Source organism: Argopecten irradians, chromosome 5, assembly GCF_041381155.1.
Source record: "Argopecten irradians isolate NY chromosome 5, Ai_NY, whole genome shotgun sequence".
Lineage (NCBI taxonomy): Eukaryota > Metazoa > Mollusca > Bivalvia > Pectinida > Pectinidae > Argopecten > Argopecten irradians.
In genome coordinates, this window is record NC_091138.1 from 45,267,865 (window position 1) to 45,286,269 (window position 18,405).

At 35.7% G+C, this 18,405-nt stretch overlaps 1 protein-coding gene across 1 annotated transcript; it reads left to right on the top strand.

The window, feature by feature from the left end:
• The first annotated feature begins 5,050 nt into the window (after positions 1 to 5,050).
• On the top strand, positions 5,051 to 11,802 carry LOC138324008 (alpha-mannosidase 2-like). The gene has a single exon (XM_069268981.1). It carries the CDS (start codon positions 5,104 to 5,106, stop codon positions 8,377 to 8,379), a length of 3,276 nt encoding a protein of 1,091 aa, XP_069125082.1. The 5' UTR covers positions 5,051 to 5,103; the 3' UTR covers positions 8,380 to 11,802.
• Positions 11,803 to 18,405: the final 6,603 nt, after the last annotated feature.

Below are 18,405 nucleotides of genomic sequence, written 5' to 3' on the forward strand. Positions count from 1 at the left end.
AAAAAGACGCCCAACTTCAAAGCCACACAGTCAACCACAGTGTACTGTTATTCAATTCTTTTGATGTACATCAAAGGGCTAAATTACCTGTTCTGTTGCCTACAATTTTACAATAATATAGTCCAGGGATGGATATAACGTTAGTTGTATGAAGGTAGGTGCCGGCTTTTTCTCTACTTTGTAAGCACACACTTGCATGACCCAGGTAACTAACTGATGTTAAATGCTAGGTGTGAATGCAAAGTCTGTTCGGATTTCAAAATAACAACCAATGCAATTCATATGTAGATATGGTACAGATGAAACCAGCGCCTATAGAACACAAACATTAGTTGGTGAGACAAAATCCTAGAGGTAGTCAAAGTCATGGAGGCGGTAACCAGCTACTAACATATCACACCATCTGATACTGTTTGTTTGTTTTGTTTGATTAATTAACGTCCTTTTAACAGCTATGGTCATGTAAGGACGGCCTCCCATGTATGCGGTGTGAAGCGTGTATGTTGTGCGAGGTGCGTGTTTTGGGAGACTGCGGTATATCCATGTTGTGTCTCCTTGTATAGTGGAACTGTTGCCCTTTTTATAGTGCTATATCACTGAAGCATGTCGCCGAAGACACCAAGCAACACACCTCACCCGGTCACATTATACTGACAACGGGCGAACCAGTCGTCCCACTCCCTGTATGCTGAGCATAAGTAGGAGTGAAGTGAAAAGTTTTACGTGCCGTCACGGTATATATATATCGTTTCGGGGCACGCGGCTAAGTAGGAGCAGAAACTACCACTTTTATAGACGTTGGTGTGTCTCGGCCAGGGGACAGATGTTCTGTTCACATAACCCAGGTTAGTCATCTGGTAAGCAAAATAAGGACGAAATAAACAACATTGAGTCATCTTAAAAAAATGAAGCGAAGTAAACAATATTCTAAGTCATCTTATAAACAAAAAAGACAATAAACAAAGTTGTAAGTCATTCAGTAAACACAAACAATTAAGACAAAGAAACAACATTATGAGTCATCTTGTAAACAAACTAAAATGAAAAAAAAAATCCTAAGTCATCTTGTAAAAAACCAACTTAATAAGGTATCTAGTAAACAAACAAAAACCATTAAATATTCTTTTCAATCTTCTATAGTGTGACAAATAGCTATTTCCAAAAATATTATCATCAATCTTACCTAGTATGGCTAAGTTGTGCCATTTCCGCCTTTCACCCTACTAATAGTAATGCTAAGATCACTGCGTCGTTGGATGCCCACGTTGAATGGAGAGTAGGGGGAGTATAGACACTGGATTTTCCTAGTGTTGACTTTATCCACTAGTCAAATGGAGTTACTGCTTGTGTAAATATAATTGCTGATTAGAACAGCCCAGATTTGTGGTTTATTAACAGGATCTTCAATTATAATTATCCGTATTGTAAGGTTCGATTTTGATGTTTAAACGTAAGTAAATACCGGTACGTCAAAATACAGGGTGTCCCATAGATTATGTTACACTTTCAAAGTTCAATATTTTCTTTAATACAGCACGTAAAACACCATGATTTCATCTAAAAAAACATGCAATAATAAAATTTCATATTTTTATTAAAGATGCTCCACCGCTGATAAATGGTATTTTTTCTCTATCAAAAACAGGAGCAGATTAATTTAGTTTAGTTACTTTACACAATTACCACAATTCAAAGGTTTAAGCTTTTAATTTTACTTCAAGAAAACAATATCAAAAATAATTAATTGCATCCCGTGATCCCGAAAAACTTCCCTGACTCTATATCCTATATGAAATGAATTACTGATTGGGCATGCACCAAAAGAAAAAATAAATCATTTTATATTATTTTTTAGTTAATTAGACATATATATACACACGATTAAACATCAGTTATTGTTCAAATGATGAGTATCGTTTATGCTCTGTCGGCGGTGGAGCATCTTTAACAAACAGCTTTACAAACAAATTTAGGTAATCTTAGCAACGATTTTCTCAAAAGACACATTTATAAAAATTTGGTCAAAATGACGTTATCCATGATATTTGAGCAACCTTTGAACACTAGCATTGAAGATTTGTTCTTTTTCTATAATGCCTAATAAATGCATTGGATAATATTTTATGGTGTTGGTGATTATTTTCTGTACTTCTGGTAACACTCACACAGAAAAGATTTGATTTGTTGAGAACTGAGTCATTACATGACCAAAAACACTGTTTTACAAAGTATGAAATATTTCACAGTGCCTGTATAATATCCTCTTGACGTACCAATATCGCAAAAGTGATGACGTCATTATGACGTCAATGGTTTACCGAAAAAAAATCGAATTATCTTTTATATTATGAATACAATAAAAAATTTAATTGTATTTCTTCATACATACCGAAGTATTTTTTGTTGCTCATGTATGTCAAAAGTAATACCATTTTGAAAGCGTAACATGATTTATGGGACACCCTGTACCACAACAATACCTACACAATAATTTGTTTTGCATGTGTGTCGTCTGCTCAATCATTGTCTCATTCAATATAGGGCGTAGTACCATGGATTTTTGGAGAAACAATTACTCATTTTAAATACTTTAAATCTCAGACTTTCCAAGGATGACAATAGTGTATAGAAAGTAATCTTTATTATTGAAGAAAATACTAATTTGTCTGCTCCTTTTAAAAAAGATAAAATATTATTCGTCGGCAGTGTAGCATCATTAAGAGTGACTTGCGTTGTTTTGGATCGCATCATCAGTTTTTTTTAAAAGAGGGTGGCTTACTGAACATTTTGTTATATGGTGGAAAAGAAATGCCCAATAACTCGAAAATTCTACATAAGTCATCAGGCCACGGTTTCATGAACATCCCACAGCACCTAACTTAAGGAAGTCCTTGAAATTCTCGATAGGAAAGCATTAATGTAATAATTGAAGTTAAGTGGAGAATATAAGTTAAAGAACTTTCCACAACTTTCCTTTAACGCTTTCATTTTGGGAATGTTTAAATAAAAGGAAAATCTTAACTTAAGGAACTTTCCTTAATTTCTGAAATGCTTTCTTTTGGAAATTTTTAGTCACGGAATTTCCTTATTTTTTTAACATTTAACTAAGGTGGGCGTTGACAATGATTTAAAGTAAAACCGGATTAAATCTATCAAAAGGGTTGCACAGAAACACAAAAACAACTTTTTTTAACATTTAACAAAATGATGCCGACTTAAATAGTTTGGAGACCGACTGACAAACCAAAATATTCCCATATTTAGTTAAAGTGATAGGCTAAAACTTAATTCAGAGTTCGTTATAATAAATGTAGAAATGTGTGCATTTATCTCCAGCTGCCAATACTTCAGCTTTGTCAATGAATACATTGAGTAATCTATTTCATCTACAAAGGTCAACATTGCTAATCTGACGCCGACATATGTAGTTTTACAAAGGATGCCACCACATCGGATTGATCGTCTCCGTAACTTAAAAATTTCTTACAATGTTGTATATATAGACTTACATCTCATAGTACATTGTTGATCGTTCTCCAGTGTCTTATGTTTGTAAGTTCTCCTTACAAGGATGTGTCCACTATTCGTTCTGTTTTGTGAACCATTGGTGCGACAAACACGCATTCACTCATATGGATGAGCAATGCAGTGTGAATGTGTTTAGTTTAACAAATTTCATTGCTGCATAAGGATTGAGAACAAGTTATTAGACTTATATGAAGCGTTCTCCGTCACAAATTACAACCATATATGAGTTATATAAAAACGGTGCACTAACAGTATTATATAACGTTTCGATTAAAAGTATACCGGATACATGTCAAAACTATATAATATGTTTGAAAAGTTAAATTTTAGTGACGTCCAGCCGAATTGCGTTTATTTCGAATGCAATGTCCTGTTCACATATATGTACATGTAGTATTATCAGACAGTCGGTGCTAATACATACTTTTCTTTCATACCTACGGGTGTAATACTGGCTAGTCTAGGGCAATACACTCATGCCGCCTACGGCTGTATTGCATGGCTACCCATGCAATAAAGCCTCGTGACGTCACGGCATCAACAAAATTTCTATTTACTCGGTAAAATTTTAACATTTTTTCACAAACTTGACTGGTTTTACAATAAAAGATGCAAACAACGGAATTTTTGTTGAAAATATCACGTAATTTTTTATGTATAAAAATTGACTTTCAGCCGAATTCTTCGAATTTATTTCAAAATGGCTGGATATTATAGTTGTAAAATTGCAATAAAACGTCGGGGTATGAAAGAAAAATACTCTTTCATAAGTGGATATGAAGAATAGGGATATTCTACCCTAGGGATCACAAAATGTTGCAAAACCCTCGGCAAGCCTCGGGTTTTACTACATTTTGTGACCCTCGGGTAGAATATCCCTATCATTCATATCCACATATGAAAGAGTATTTTTAAACTGGTCCTTGTCAGGTTTCACTCTGTAAGCCACCGTATTTTCGCGTCGACTTGAATTTCGTGACTTTAGGACATTTTAGGTTTTACTGTGCCATAATGAGTTTGAAATGTTTTCGTGGCAATATATATTCGAGATACTGAAATTTACTCGCACGCAAAAATAAATTAAATTGCAGGATTTTCAAATAATTTCAGAAGACATATGATATTTAGACATACAATCAACAATCACATACACATTCATACAAATTTATATTTTTTCAAATTCTAATTTCTCGATTATTTTTCCTACAATATTTCATACAGGAGTATAACAAACACGTACAGTACACTTAAAAGTAATTAAAGGGGAAGAGAGAGAGGTAAGGGTAGGGAGTTGAGGGAGGAGGGGGGACGATGCGGAGGAGTTTGGGGTCACTTTATCATATACAGTATCTGGTACATGTAAATCAAATCTGAATAGATGATTCATAAGTGTTTCATTCTGGAATATAGCGTCTTCCTAACATGGAAAATCATTTTACATGTAATCATGGATAGCGGTTTCTAATAACATTCAAAGTCATCATGTCCTTTCAAGAGACCTTTGTTTTAATAACTAACTGATTTTTACTTTGTTCTTTCAGAAACTGATGTGAATAGTGAGTGTATCATTTCGACATGAAGTACAAACAGAGATTGGTGACGGCGGTTGTCGGGGTTGTTGTTCTTTTGTGCGTAGTGATATATAGCGGGACACAAAGTCTTTTGAGCAGGTCACCAAAAGGGGGTGGGTTGGAAGGCTTCGTGGCAGATTTGACACATGGCAGATTCGTAAGTGCAGCGGCAAGAACATGCGATTCAATGAAAGCAACGGCGACTTATATGGTTGATGACTTTTATGACAAAGTAAGATTTCGGAAAAACAATGACAATGGCTTGTATATAGTTAACGAAACAGAAAGTGCCTTTGCTGATCCACGCAATAAGAAAATTATGCAGTCTTCTGAACCCTTGACGGTCATAGTTGTTCCACATTCCCACAACGACCCCGGATGGCTTTGGACCTTACAAACGTACTATGAAGTCAGGACTAAGCATATAATCTCAAACGCGGTCAAGTTTCTCAAAGAAACACCGGATTTCCGAATGATCTGGTCGGAGACGATATTTTTAAAAATGTGGTGGGAGGAAGCTTCCGACCAAGACCGAGAACAGCTTAAAAAGCTGTTAGTGAACGGTCAACTGGAGATATTGTCCGGTGGTTGGGTCTCTGTGGACGAGGCGACCACTCATTACACCGCTGTGCTTGACCAGCTCATCGAAGGTCACCTTTGGATCAAGGATAATCTTGGAATAACTGTTAACACGAGCTGGTCAATCGATCCCTTCGGTTATTCTTTGACTTTACCGTACCTATGGAAAAAGTCAGGCATGTCCAATATGGCTATTCTACGTATCCATGGTGCTGTCAAGTCCTATATGGGCAACCGACAGCTTCTCACGTATGATTGGCGACAGCCCTGGGACGTTTCTGGGGTACACGATATCACGTGTCACGTGGAGCCATTTACATTGTACAACATCGAGTATAGTTGCGGTCCAAATATGGATATATGTAAACGGATGGATTTTGCTCGTGAACCCGATTTCCCGCCAGAGGACGGTCAACCACGTGGTTTTCAACAAGGCGGAGTACAGCAGAATTTTGAACAGCTTGCAAAGACAATAGTGGAACAGTATCGTCTGAAAGCGTCACAGTATAGTCACAATGTCATACTGATGCCACACGGTGACGACTTCCGGTACGTCAGCGATTATGAGTGGCAGCGTCAGTATGCCAACATGAAGCGTCTGATTTCGTTCGTCAATTCTAAACAGGAATGGAATGTGCAAATGAAATTTGGAACCGTAGGCGAATACTTTGACATATTAAAAAATCAAATTAAGAGGTCAAAGTTAAATGGAAAACCGGAACCGGTGATTACCGGCGACTATTTCACATACACTGATCGCGATCACGAGTATTGGAGTGGATATTATACGACTAGACCGTTCGATAAAAGAATGATTCGTTCGTTACTCGAACTACTTAAGGTCACCGAAGTCGTGACGTCGTACGCAATTGCTCATTCGCAACAGCATGGTCACGTGTTCGTTGGACTTCCGGAAGCCCTTGGAGCCCTTCAGAATGCTAGGCGCACTCATGGGCTTGTTCAGCATCACGATGCTATCACGGGAACGTCTGCACATGCAACTGTGTTAGATTTTGAGAAAAGGGTTTTTGATGCTATATCGAAATTACAACAGGTTACTGCTAAAAGTCTTCATCAACTTCTTTTTACATCTCCTCCCGGATCGCTCATAGAACCTCTGTATATCCAGTCTTCTCCGGATTCTAGACTCACGTCGAAGGTTCTGCAGCTCAGCGAAACCGGCTCGACCCTAATATTCATAAACGGTTATACACAAAGAAGAAAGGAAATACAATCTATTATTGTTAATGCCCCGGATGTGAAGATCATTGATGAGAATGGTAAATCTATTTCTGTTCAGGTTAACCCAGTATTTACCGAGAATAGCATGTCGTCTGCGTCAGTAACCGGAACATTTATAATACTGAAGTCATATCAGGTTTACTTTGAACTTACTATAGCTCCTTTGTCTTGTGTAACGTACACCGTCAAGAAGTCTTCATCACAGCAAAGGGTCAGTTCTACGGTGTCTGTATACAATGACAAACTGCATCTGCCACCATCGCCAGCGTTTGCTGTTCAGGAACATCTGGGGAATATCAGTGAGTTTATAAAAATAGAAAATCAACATTTTGTGGCCGAATTTTCTTCTTTCAATGGAACTCTTCAGCGGCTATGTAAAAAGAATGCAAAATCTGGTAATTGTGCTAACCTAAAATTAGGATGGGTCAAATACCAGACCGGAAATAGCAACGCGTATACGTTGGGTACTGAGATAAAGGCGATACAAAATCTGCTTGAAGCAAAACAGAAATTTGTTGTCGTGTCTGGTAAAATGCTTACGCAAGTAAGAATTAGTCACACGGACTTCCAGCAAGTGGTTACATTATATCATACACAAGATATTCAAGGAAAAGCCGTACACATTGATAATATTGCCACACTGAACCCTGACAACAATCCGGATGCTGAGTTGATGATGAGACTTGAAACGGACGTAATTAACGAACACGGTCGGTATTTCACGGACTCAAACGGATTTCAATTGGTCAATAGACGCTATAGAAGCGAACTTCCTATTGGTGCAAATTTTTATCCAATCACATCAATGGCTGTGCTAGAGGACAAATCGCGCCGCCTTACTCTACACGTGGCCCAACCGCATGGTACGGCCAGTCTAAAGGATGGACATCTTGACGTCATGATGGAACGTATACCTATGAGCAAAGGAAAAGGTCTGGAGGAAGCAGTTCTGGACCAAAAACCAGCTCCCAGTAAAATGTTGTTGACACTTGAACACGCTTCTTCCCCAAGGCCGCCACAGACTGGCAACAAAGATTTTGTTGAATTTCCTTCTCTCACCGCCAACGTGATAAATGACCTCCTTCAAAATCCTGTTCAGGTTTTCACAATAGCCCATACACAGTCTGCTATTATTCCCAGGCTAATGATGGCGAGTCGCACCTTGCCACCTGATGTAATATTCTCTAATATCAAAACTCTGATGACAGAACGAATGGCGTTCCTCGGAACAGGTGTGACTCTTCACAAGAGGAAAAGCTCGTGTGTGTTCTCAGACAGTGAGGACACCAGCGCCAACAAGGCGCCTATTAATCTCAAAACAATATTTAATAATGTTGAAATTGACCAATTAGAGAAACGGTCATTAACTCACGTGCACTTAGAAACACAGTTGTCAGAACAGCAAAACATTCATCTTGAGCCAGGAGAGATGGACTCGTACTCTATCAGATGGAAATGATAAAATTGGGTATTTATTGCGCATTGAGTGTATGTGAGCATGAATTGTGGCACGTGTTAGAGTGTTATTGTAAGACACAAGTGGCAGAATATTTGCAGATGTTAAGTTGTTGTGAGAAATGATTAAATGTGTACAGGTGAATGTAAGGAGTGTTCCGAAATATGTGTATAAAAACGTGATCTGAGAAACATGTATGAATGATAGTGAGAACCAGCTTATTTTCGCATAGGTTTACAAACCTCGAAAATTATTTACCACGTAAATGTTCCTAACACGAGTATGTACAGTATATGTATCATATGATATGAGCCGAAATCTCCAAAATGTTCTTAACATGAGAACATCATATCAATATCAGCCGAAATCGCGAAATTGAATCGTCATTAGTGATATTATTAAGCATGAAGTCACGTGACCGCGAAAAATAAATTAGTTTGCAATTTCATATAATTAAGGAGGAAATAACTGTGTTGATAACAGTATGTGGATGAAAAATCAATATATTCGTGTGTGTGGATACTATGCATCATTTATAATAATATACTAAAAATATTATAAATAAAAATAACATGTTCATCATCATCATTAAATGATGTACGTACTTTGCTCGGTAAACTAACTTTTGTTGTGATGATGTTATTTTGTATTATATGACTACTATTTCATCATCGAGTTCAAAAAAAATCGAATTCACAGTCGTAAAATTTGAGTCACTATCGCGAATTAACAAATGGAAAATACGCGAAATGAATCTCTCGCGAAAAATAGGTTATCTTACAGTCACAATATGTGTACAAACAAGGGCTTTCATGGTTGCTTGCTAAGACTGAACAAGCTGTCGATACTATAATTCTATGTAAATCATTATCATCTTCACATCATAATTGTAATTTTCACAACGACTGTGATAAATGGCTTGATGATCATTTAATCACAGGTGTCTTTCTTCCTCTATTTAAAACCGAATTTTAAATTTATTTATCATTTTTCGGCTTGATGATTTAATTGTCTATGATTCAGCATCCGACTTATTGACGAGGATTCAGATTTATTTCTTGTAATCAAACGTATTTTTGCTTGCGATGAAATTTTGCGTACTTTGCGAGTGGTCAGAGTTCGCGAAAAATGAACGCCGCGAAAAAGTCTCAAATAATTGCGTTTAAATCGCAAAATTAAAGCCCTTTGATCACGCCTTAAGACACGACAACGCGAATTTAAATTCCAGCGAAAAAAAGTTGGTTTTCAGCAATACAGACAACAAAATATTATTTACAACGATTCACTTAGTACATAGTTCTGTGGAACCATAAGGTATTTACTTGTTACCGTTATGTTATAGTCTACATTCAGACAGATGAGTTGTGTAAAATAACTGGTGTTGAGAAAACTAATTAATATGCATGCTAAGGATTGTGACATAATTTTGCAGATGATATTGAATATATGTTTAATTTACATTCCATATGGATATGAAATCCAGTATTTGACAGTTTTTGTGCATTATATTACAAAAGAGAATTGTTCATTTTATTCAATATTTGTAAATTCGGTTCAGCCATTTGAAAGAACTTTTCCTATGCTAGACACACAATGCTTATCAATTTCAGATGTGCTTTGGGGTTTTTGGGGTTTCGTGTTTTTTGGGTGATGTTTTTAAAATAATGCAATAGATTATCATTATCTTCCATTAGTGTGTTCTACAGACGTTGTATCCTATTCAAATTTAAAAGCTTGGCTGGTTAGCACGAAGCTTGCCATCTGGCATGAAATTCGTTATCGTCGGTAGCATCACAACATGTCTGTCTATGTCTGTCTGAGATCGATTTTCCTCCCATACTTCAGAGGGATACTCCGATACACCGGATACTCCGGTTGCTAGGAAAAGACCGATACACACAATCTTACATGGGTTCGTCGAATAGATTGTGCTTTTCTCACCGAAGTAACAGGTTTTAGCAGGTCGGCATGATGCTTGCCGAGTGCAAACGTTTGAAAATACACGATGGTTGATGTAAAATTATATATATTATTTACATATATAATTTACATTATATACATATTTATATTGCAAACCTATTTTTTTTTATTATTTCCCCTATACTTCAAGAGAATGATTTTGGTATTGTTTGTTTAAAATCATGTAAGAGGTTGAAAAAATGTGTTTAGTACGTGACTTAATCAACACATGTAGTAGCAAGTATTGCCATGACGTTCATTATTGATGACGTCATAAAGTTTCACGCATTTGCTAGGAGATTCTTTGATAGTGAGGCGGTAAATCGTAATTTAGTCCTTTTCTTTAAACGACTGCGTGAGAAATGACCAAACATGGCTTTGAGAAATGAATTCAGATATAACATATACACCCCATGAATGCTGGTCACCATTTTTCGCGCCTCGTGCCGAATAGCCAAAAATCGTTTTATTCGGGTGAAGAAATCCCCATTTCCTTGAAAGTTTAATGTAAGTTTATATTAATCTCACTGTTTAGACGTTTATTTTCCATGTAAGAGAAGTTCATATACAATATTTTATTTAGATTCTTACTAATTATCAGATATTACTAAGAAATCGTATGCATATACCTTAACTGATATTTCAATCCGCGTGCGTTTTACTGTGTTAATACATAATTTTAAAGTGAATAGTCGGGCAAAGAAAACCAGTCTAAATGCGTTCATTGGCCTTCCAAAAGTTCTCACATATTAATACGACGGCCAAGTTCTGCTTACGTTTCCCAGTTCTGACCATTAAAGTAAAGGAAAGTTGAAAGCATTGAAAGCGAGGCTGCGTGTAAATGTAACCACGGACATAGTCAGCCGGGAGGACGTTTTAGGATTCCTATACTTTAAATTAATTTCTTCGTACGCAGACAGTTTTTGGCGAGAGATTTTAATTTTCTATTTCATAAGAAATTATACTGGATATATTCACACCATTTTTACCGACTTTAGCCATCGTTGCCCGACTGTTCACTTTAAGAGTGTTGATTGTAAATATTCACTAAGATAGACTCCCATTAATTATCGAATTGGAGCGTATCGTAGTTGAGTGAAATTACAAGTCTAATTCTATCTACATGTAATCTAGATTGTGGAAAAAATGTGACATTGTATACCGAGATTTCTGTGAATTGTTGATAAATTGATTAATTGTGTCACAAAGAATGTTTGAATGAAATAGAGGCCAGAGAATGAAGTGTATGTCACATCTGTTGTAAGTCGTATTCACCACAGAATACAGTACCGTTATAAATCACTCATGCAAATGGCCTTCATAAGGCTTTAGATTATTGATTCGCATGTCTTTTTATGAATATATTTTTGTAGGTTAGCATCTTGATTAATTAAGCTGTTCAACATTTTCGTTGCTGTTATAAAACATATATTTATTTACATAATTAAATGATGTGGTTGATTGAGATATTGTTTTGTTGTTAAAAAAGTGGATATTATACCACAAGACAATGCTATTGAACAATTAAATGATGTGGTTGATTGAGATATTGTTTTGTTGTTAAAAAAGTGGATATTATACCACAAGACAATGCTATTGAACACATAAGATCTGAAATAACCGTATTTTCATTTAAGCACATTACAGAGTTACGTCCCTTGTAGAGTAAGTATATATTGTCACGTCATGTGTTTGCGAGCAGAACGTCGCTCTTTTTCAGAGAAGCGACGCTCATAAAAATGACGTCAAAATCGATAACTTTCAAGGGAAGTAACTCTGTAATATGCAAAGACCGAATAGCCGGTCATTTTTGTGGGTCAACCTTTTGCGATTATAACTTAAAAATAGATTTTAACGAACCACAATATTTAGTATAATGCTATAAGAGTACATCAGGCCTCAGGATCATGAAACAATCTTAAGTCCAAACCTGTCTTCAGTTTAGACTTAACCAATCAAAGATGTGGTTACAAAACGTTACGTCATGAATGATTGGCTAAGCCAAAACTTAAGCCTAAGATTCTTTCGTGATCCTGGAGCCTGATTTACTTATTATTTCACAACCACATACTGTAACTTAACTTATTTTCACGATGACTAGATTTCACGTTTTAGTGTCGATCGACCTATCCGTGACTAATTTACTTTTGTAATTTAGAGTTATATGATCACTTTACATGTGCTCATAATTTTTACACGACAATTAATTTAATTAATAAGTTGATTTTATAAATTTAATTAATTTCGCTATTTCTATCGCTCATAAATTATGCGAATATTATTCGCACACGAATATAAGTTGGTTTACAGTAATGTCTCGGAAATCGCGAAAAGATATTTCCACGAAAACTCCTGGCTCCACGGTATACTATTTTGTTCTCACAAGCTTCAGGGAAGAACATTAAATCATACGAAAGAAGAACGTTTTTGTTGTATTCTTTTATTACAAATCAAAAAAGAACGTATTAGGCTGTTATGTCCAAGGTTGGCTGATTGTTCTATTAATTAATGGCTAAAGTAATTAATGACGGCTTGTTAAGAAGAGACATTATCGTTGATAATGATAGCTCTTACAATCTGTGCAAAGGAACTTCAAATAGAGTTTATCGGAAGATGTATCAAACACGCAGTTTTAAGAAAGATGCATTCATCTTTCTTCTTTCACAGTAAACCATCGTTCTAAGCACATTTTGTATATACCATACGGTCATTGAAGCGAGTTGAATTCAAAAGTCATTCACCAATTTAATTTTCGAACTTTTAATTGTTTGACATTTCATCTTACCATTTGAAGTATAAAAAGGGAAGACTTTGCAATAATAACTGCCATGGGTGTACGGAAATTCATTAAACATGTTTTTCGGTTTAATAATGAAAGTCCGTCGAGATCTCCTTGGCGAACACCTTTGAATTCACAAGAAATACGTCTTGATCCAATTTAAATTGAAAAACGAAGGCTTTCGTAAACTTACGCGGATACCAATCAATTGCAAACTGGTAATAAGTAAGCAAAATGTGGTAATCATGTGATCCGTAAGCGTAAACTTCCCCCATACAAATCTAGGTTACATTCAGTAAGGCCACTATTTCAAATAAGTTTCGAGTTAATATGCCATAATATCCACATTGAGGAATCAAACAATTTAATGTGTTACATATACCTAGCATAAAAAGTGACCATCGTGTTTAGTTATAATACTTACAATACATAGAGGATTTGATTTGAACAAAACAAATAGAAACCCAATAAGAATATTTGCAGCATTGCCAAAAATCATATCATTTTTCTTTGTTTTTCCGCCAATCTCATTGGACGCTGGTACTTCTAGATTAGAAAATATGTTATATGCCATAACTATTAAAACCTTTTCCCTGCTGATTTTGGTTCAGTAATGTATTGGAACCCACGTTTTGACTTTATGAATAGAGCCAAGTGTGTGTGTTTCAGATGTTGTATTATAATGAATACATATCTCTGGAGTCCCATTACTATTACTAAGTAAAGGCTAAAATGGGATAGATTTTCTATAAAGATGTATAATTCAATATTCAAAATTATAAATTCATTTTGGGAGTTTTTTTCTCTATGGAACCATTAAGCCATTATATCAGTCTATCAGAAGAGACGTTACAAACGGCGACGTTATGTTTTCGTTCATTGGATGATTAAGTAAAGCTTTAAGCCAATGAAAATGTTTGTTACAAGCAACATTGAATTATTACACTATAAACATGCCAAATGAGGTTTTAAACCACTCCTTAACTGCTTGGTCTTTCATATATTAGTTTTGTATTTGTATATGTCTTCATTTCACCGTGCACGGGATATCATTTTGCTTATAACTCGATTGATGAAAAATTATACTTGCATGGTAACATCTTGCGCAGTCTATAGAAATAAATCGCTGACTTATCTAGTATATGTCCTCGAATAAAAAGAAAAAAATCTGCATTATGTAAACCAGTAACTCTATAATCAATCAGGCCCATGCAGCATACTGTACCTTGCATTCGATCACGATTTAATGTTAGGCGTAAATTGATATGGAAATGCTATTATTATCAAAATACAATCAAGCCGACCCTTGTATCACACATGGAAACTTGAACATGTGCTTGAAATATTAATGTCTTGCTTCACGTCAATTGAGCTGAAAAGATCATCGATTGGTTGACTAAGCTGGGTATCCAGAGACGTTTAAAGATGCTCAACCGCCGACGAATGGTATCTTTTTTCTATCAAAAACAGGAGCAGACAAATTAGTAATTTTCTTCATTTACAAAAGTTACTTCCTTTCCACCATTACTACCATTGAAACGTTTGAGCTTATTTTTGTTTAATTCAAAATAAAAATACCCAAAATAATTTCTTGCATCCCGACAAAAAATCCATGGCACTATGCCATATATAGAATTAAGAACTTACCATGAACGCACCAAAAGCAATATGAATTATATTATATACGTGTTTGTGTTAGTTAGACACATCTAAACACGATTATACATCAATTAATTTTTAAATAACGGGTATTGTTTATTTGCTGTAGGGAGGGCTGAACTTGGAACTCGGGTTTGGTTCCTAGTTTATTAAACGGAACTAGGAACTCGCAACCAACTTCAGTCTTCCATTCTGTAGGCAGTCGAGCATCTTTAAAAACGGTCTCTATTGTATGCAATGTGCTGTGAACGTATGTGTTTCTTTGGGAGGCTACGGTATATTCGTTTTTTGTCTCCACGTTATCCCCCTGTTAGTGCTATTTCACATGAGTATGTCGGTAAAGGTACTGAATAACACATCTCACCCGGTCACATTAATCATGATAATCAGAGACTTTCTATTATAATTGTTATCCCTACCCCTGGTAGTTCAATGAAAAAAAAATAAAATACTGACCAATCGCAGGCTTACAATGACTTATTTTGAATATAACAGAGAGAGCGACGACCAACTTCAAAGACATACAGTCAACCATAGTGCATCGTTATTCACTTCCTTTGTTGAATATCAAAGTAATATACTACCTATCTCATATGTTGTCGCACGCAAAGCCTTCGTTTTTGTTATTGCGTATTCCAGAGGTGGATATAACAACAGTGGTATTTATGAATCACATCAAACCAGTCGTCCCACTCATTTTATGCTACGTGCTAAGAAATGACACAAACTGCCACTTTTAAAGGATATGTGGTTTGTCTCGACCAGGGGAGATACCCTAAAGCGTTACTCACGGGAGCAATCCGCGATCTCTCAACTTAAGACCAAAAGTTGGACTACTATAAGGCATAGTACTACGGCACCATCTTTGGGTTAAGCATTCTCAATATTCCAGAGGTTACTACATGTATTACTGTCATAATATCCACCCTGGAGTATTTCATAGCACAACTGAAGGTTGAGTTTGCAACAACAGATGATACAGGTAGTTTAGTCCATAACGGTACACTGTGGTTGACTGTATGGCTATGAAGTTAGGCGTCGCTCAGTTACATAATCTTCAAACAAAGACTCTGTAGGCCTGTGATTGGTCAGCTTTTCTCTCCTGACATGTCTTCAGTTTTGTTATGATATATTCCAGGGGTGGATAATATGATAGATATAATTACCCCTGGAGTATCACGGGTGATGGTCACGATACGTCCATCGATCGGCAGATTGTAACCCTTGACTATCGAAGGTGGAACAGAAGTTTAATAAAATAATATACTGTGGGCAACTAAGTACTACACTATATGAGACTTAAATTGTTTCCTCGAGTCGTGTCTCGTTCATGTTTAAATGCATTCTCAATGATCCAGGGGTTACTATCACTGACGATATATCCACCCTTGACTATCTTAATCTAGTAAAATTGAAGACAGTTCAACAGAAAAAAACCTTAACAATTACAGACCTGTAGAGACCCTTTGAAGATAACAGAGAAAGTGACACATATAACTGCAAAGCAACACACTCAACCACAGTGTACAGTTTTACCATTCCTTTGGTGGTGATCCGTCCAGGAGTATCCTTTCCTTTTGGTCCGATAAAAAAGTGTTTTACACTCAAGCAGTTTCCCTTTGACATAATGCTTTCTACCTTTTTAGGAGCCTTTTATAGGGAACACTGTCGAAAGATCTTGAAAGTCCATGTAGATAATATCCATATTATTTCCTTTGTCCAGTTCCTCTGTGATATCATCCAGATTAATCTCTGAAAGTTGAAGGACAGTTGATTTTCCTTTCAAAAATCCGAATTGGGAACTGACAATAGAATGCTGATTTTGTTCTATTAAGTTTTTCAGGTTTCTTTCCGACTGTATTTCTGTCTATTCCTATGCTTGGCGTTCTTGTGTTTTTATTATATTTTATTATATTTCCGTTTGGAAAAATTTTTTTTGTTGTTTTTGTTTTATTATAAATGTATTGGTAGTATTTCAAGACATGTTGTCCGAATATTTTTAGTCTGCAAATACCCATGGTATATATGACTTCCGGTATTTCCCTCACATCTTTATCAGTAAACACACTGATATAGAAGGAGCTCTTCCTTTACATCTTGGTCAACTTCCAGCTGGCCATCATTTGTTTCTAGGCTTGGTATATTCTCCCTTACTTTTGTTTTTGATCTTGCATATTTTCAAAAGTTTCTTATGTTATTTTTCAAAGTTTCTGCTACCTTTTCCTCATATTCACCTACTCACTTCCTCTTCCTCTTTTTCGTTTTTATTTCTGACTCATCTGTGTTGTTCAAAATACTCTGGCGTTTTGTTCCTTAAAGATGCTCCACCGCTGACGAATGGTATTTTTTTCACTATCAAAAACAGCAGCAGACGATTTAGAATTTTTCTTCAGTTACAAAAGTTAATTACTTTACACCATTACCGCCATTGAAAAGTTTGAGCTTCTAATTTTACTTCAAGTTAAAAATATGGAAAATAATAGATTGCATCCCGAAAAAATTCTGTGGCACTATATCCTATATGGAATGAAGTACTGATTGCACATGACCCAAAGGCAAAATATGTTATTTTATATTATTTTTTGTGTTAATTAGACTTATGTATACACGATTAAACACTAATTATTGTTCAAATGATGAATATCATTTATGCTCCGTCGGCGGTGGAGCATCTTTAAATATTTTGCCATGATTTTTTTTTTTTTTTTTTGCCGCATTCATTACTAGTTTATTCATCAATGGTTTTCTTACTTGGGTCTTGGATTTTTTTTCCATTGGTATATTTCCTTTATACCTTTTTGCATTATTCCATGGTTCACAAACATTCATGTCCTTAAGATGATTTTCCCATTCAATAGCTGATAATTCCAAACGCATATCATCAATTCATATCACCTCTAAAGAAATTGTACTTTTGAGTTTTCAATATATCTTGGGAGTAGAATAGAACTTTGAAGATTATGGCTGAATTGTCACTGTTTTCCAACGATGTTTCAATGACTAGATCTAGATTAATTATGCCCTCTTCATTCGATAAATTACAAAGTCTAATAGTGATGGTTCATTTCCTTCTCTGTGTCGTGTGGACAAAAAGTGATCCCTCATAATTTCTAAAAATTGGTGAGACTGGGAATTTATTAGGTCTGTAGTTGCTTCTGTTTCCCAGTTAATGTTTTTAAAGTTATGAACAAATAATTACGACATGACTAGAACTTTCCATAACTTTCTGATTAGACAATTGAGTTTCGTAAATTTTCCATTGTTGAAGTTGGACTTTTGTAAACACACCCTACTGCTAACTTGTCATTTCCCTTAAGTCTCATTGAAACCCTAATCATATCGAGGATGCATGATGGTTAGCTACGTATAATCTTCAAGTTCACATTGTAATGTTGATTTTACATGCACATGCTGTACATTATAAGTTCGCCTCTGTCTGACTTCAAGTCCCTGCAGAACATGTCATCACCATTGATATGGAACTCACGTTGGTGTAGATTACCTGGATTATTCTAAGACAGAAATTTTATGATCGTGCTGGCTATACTTTTCGTTGACACTGACCATTCACTTCATAATATATGCAGTTTATTTGAGACTGGTGACGATACATTATAACTTGACGCTACCCA

What these genes read in the sequence shown, in the direction of transcription:
- LOC138324008 (XM_069268981.1), top strand. Translation starts at nt 5,104, where the DNA reads ATGAAGTACAAACAGAGATTGGTGACGGCGGTTGTCGGGGTTGTTGTT.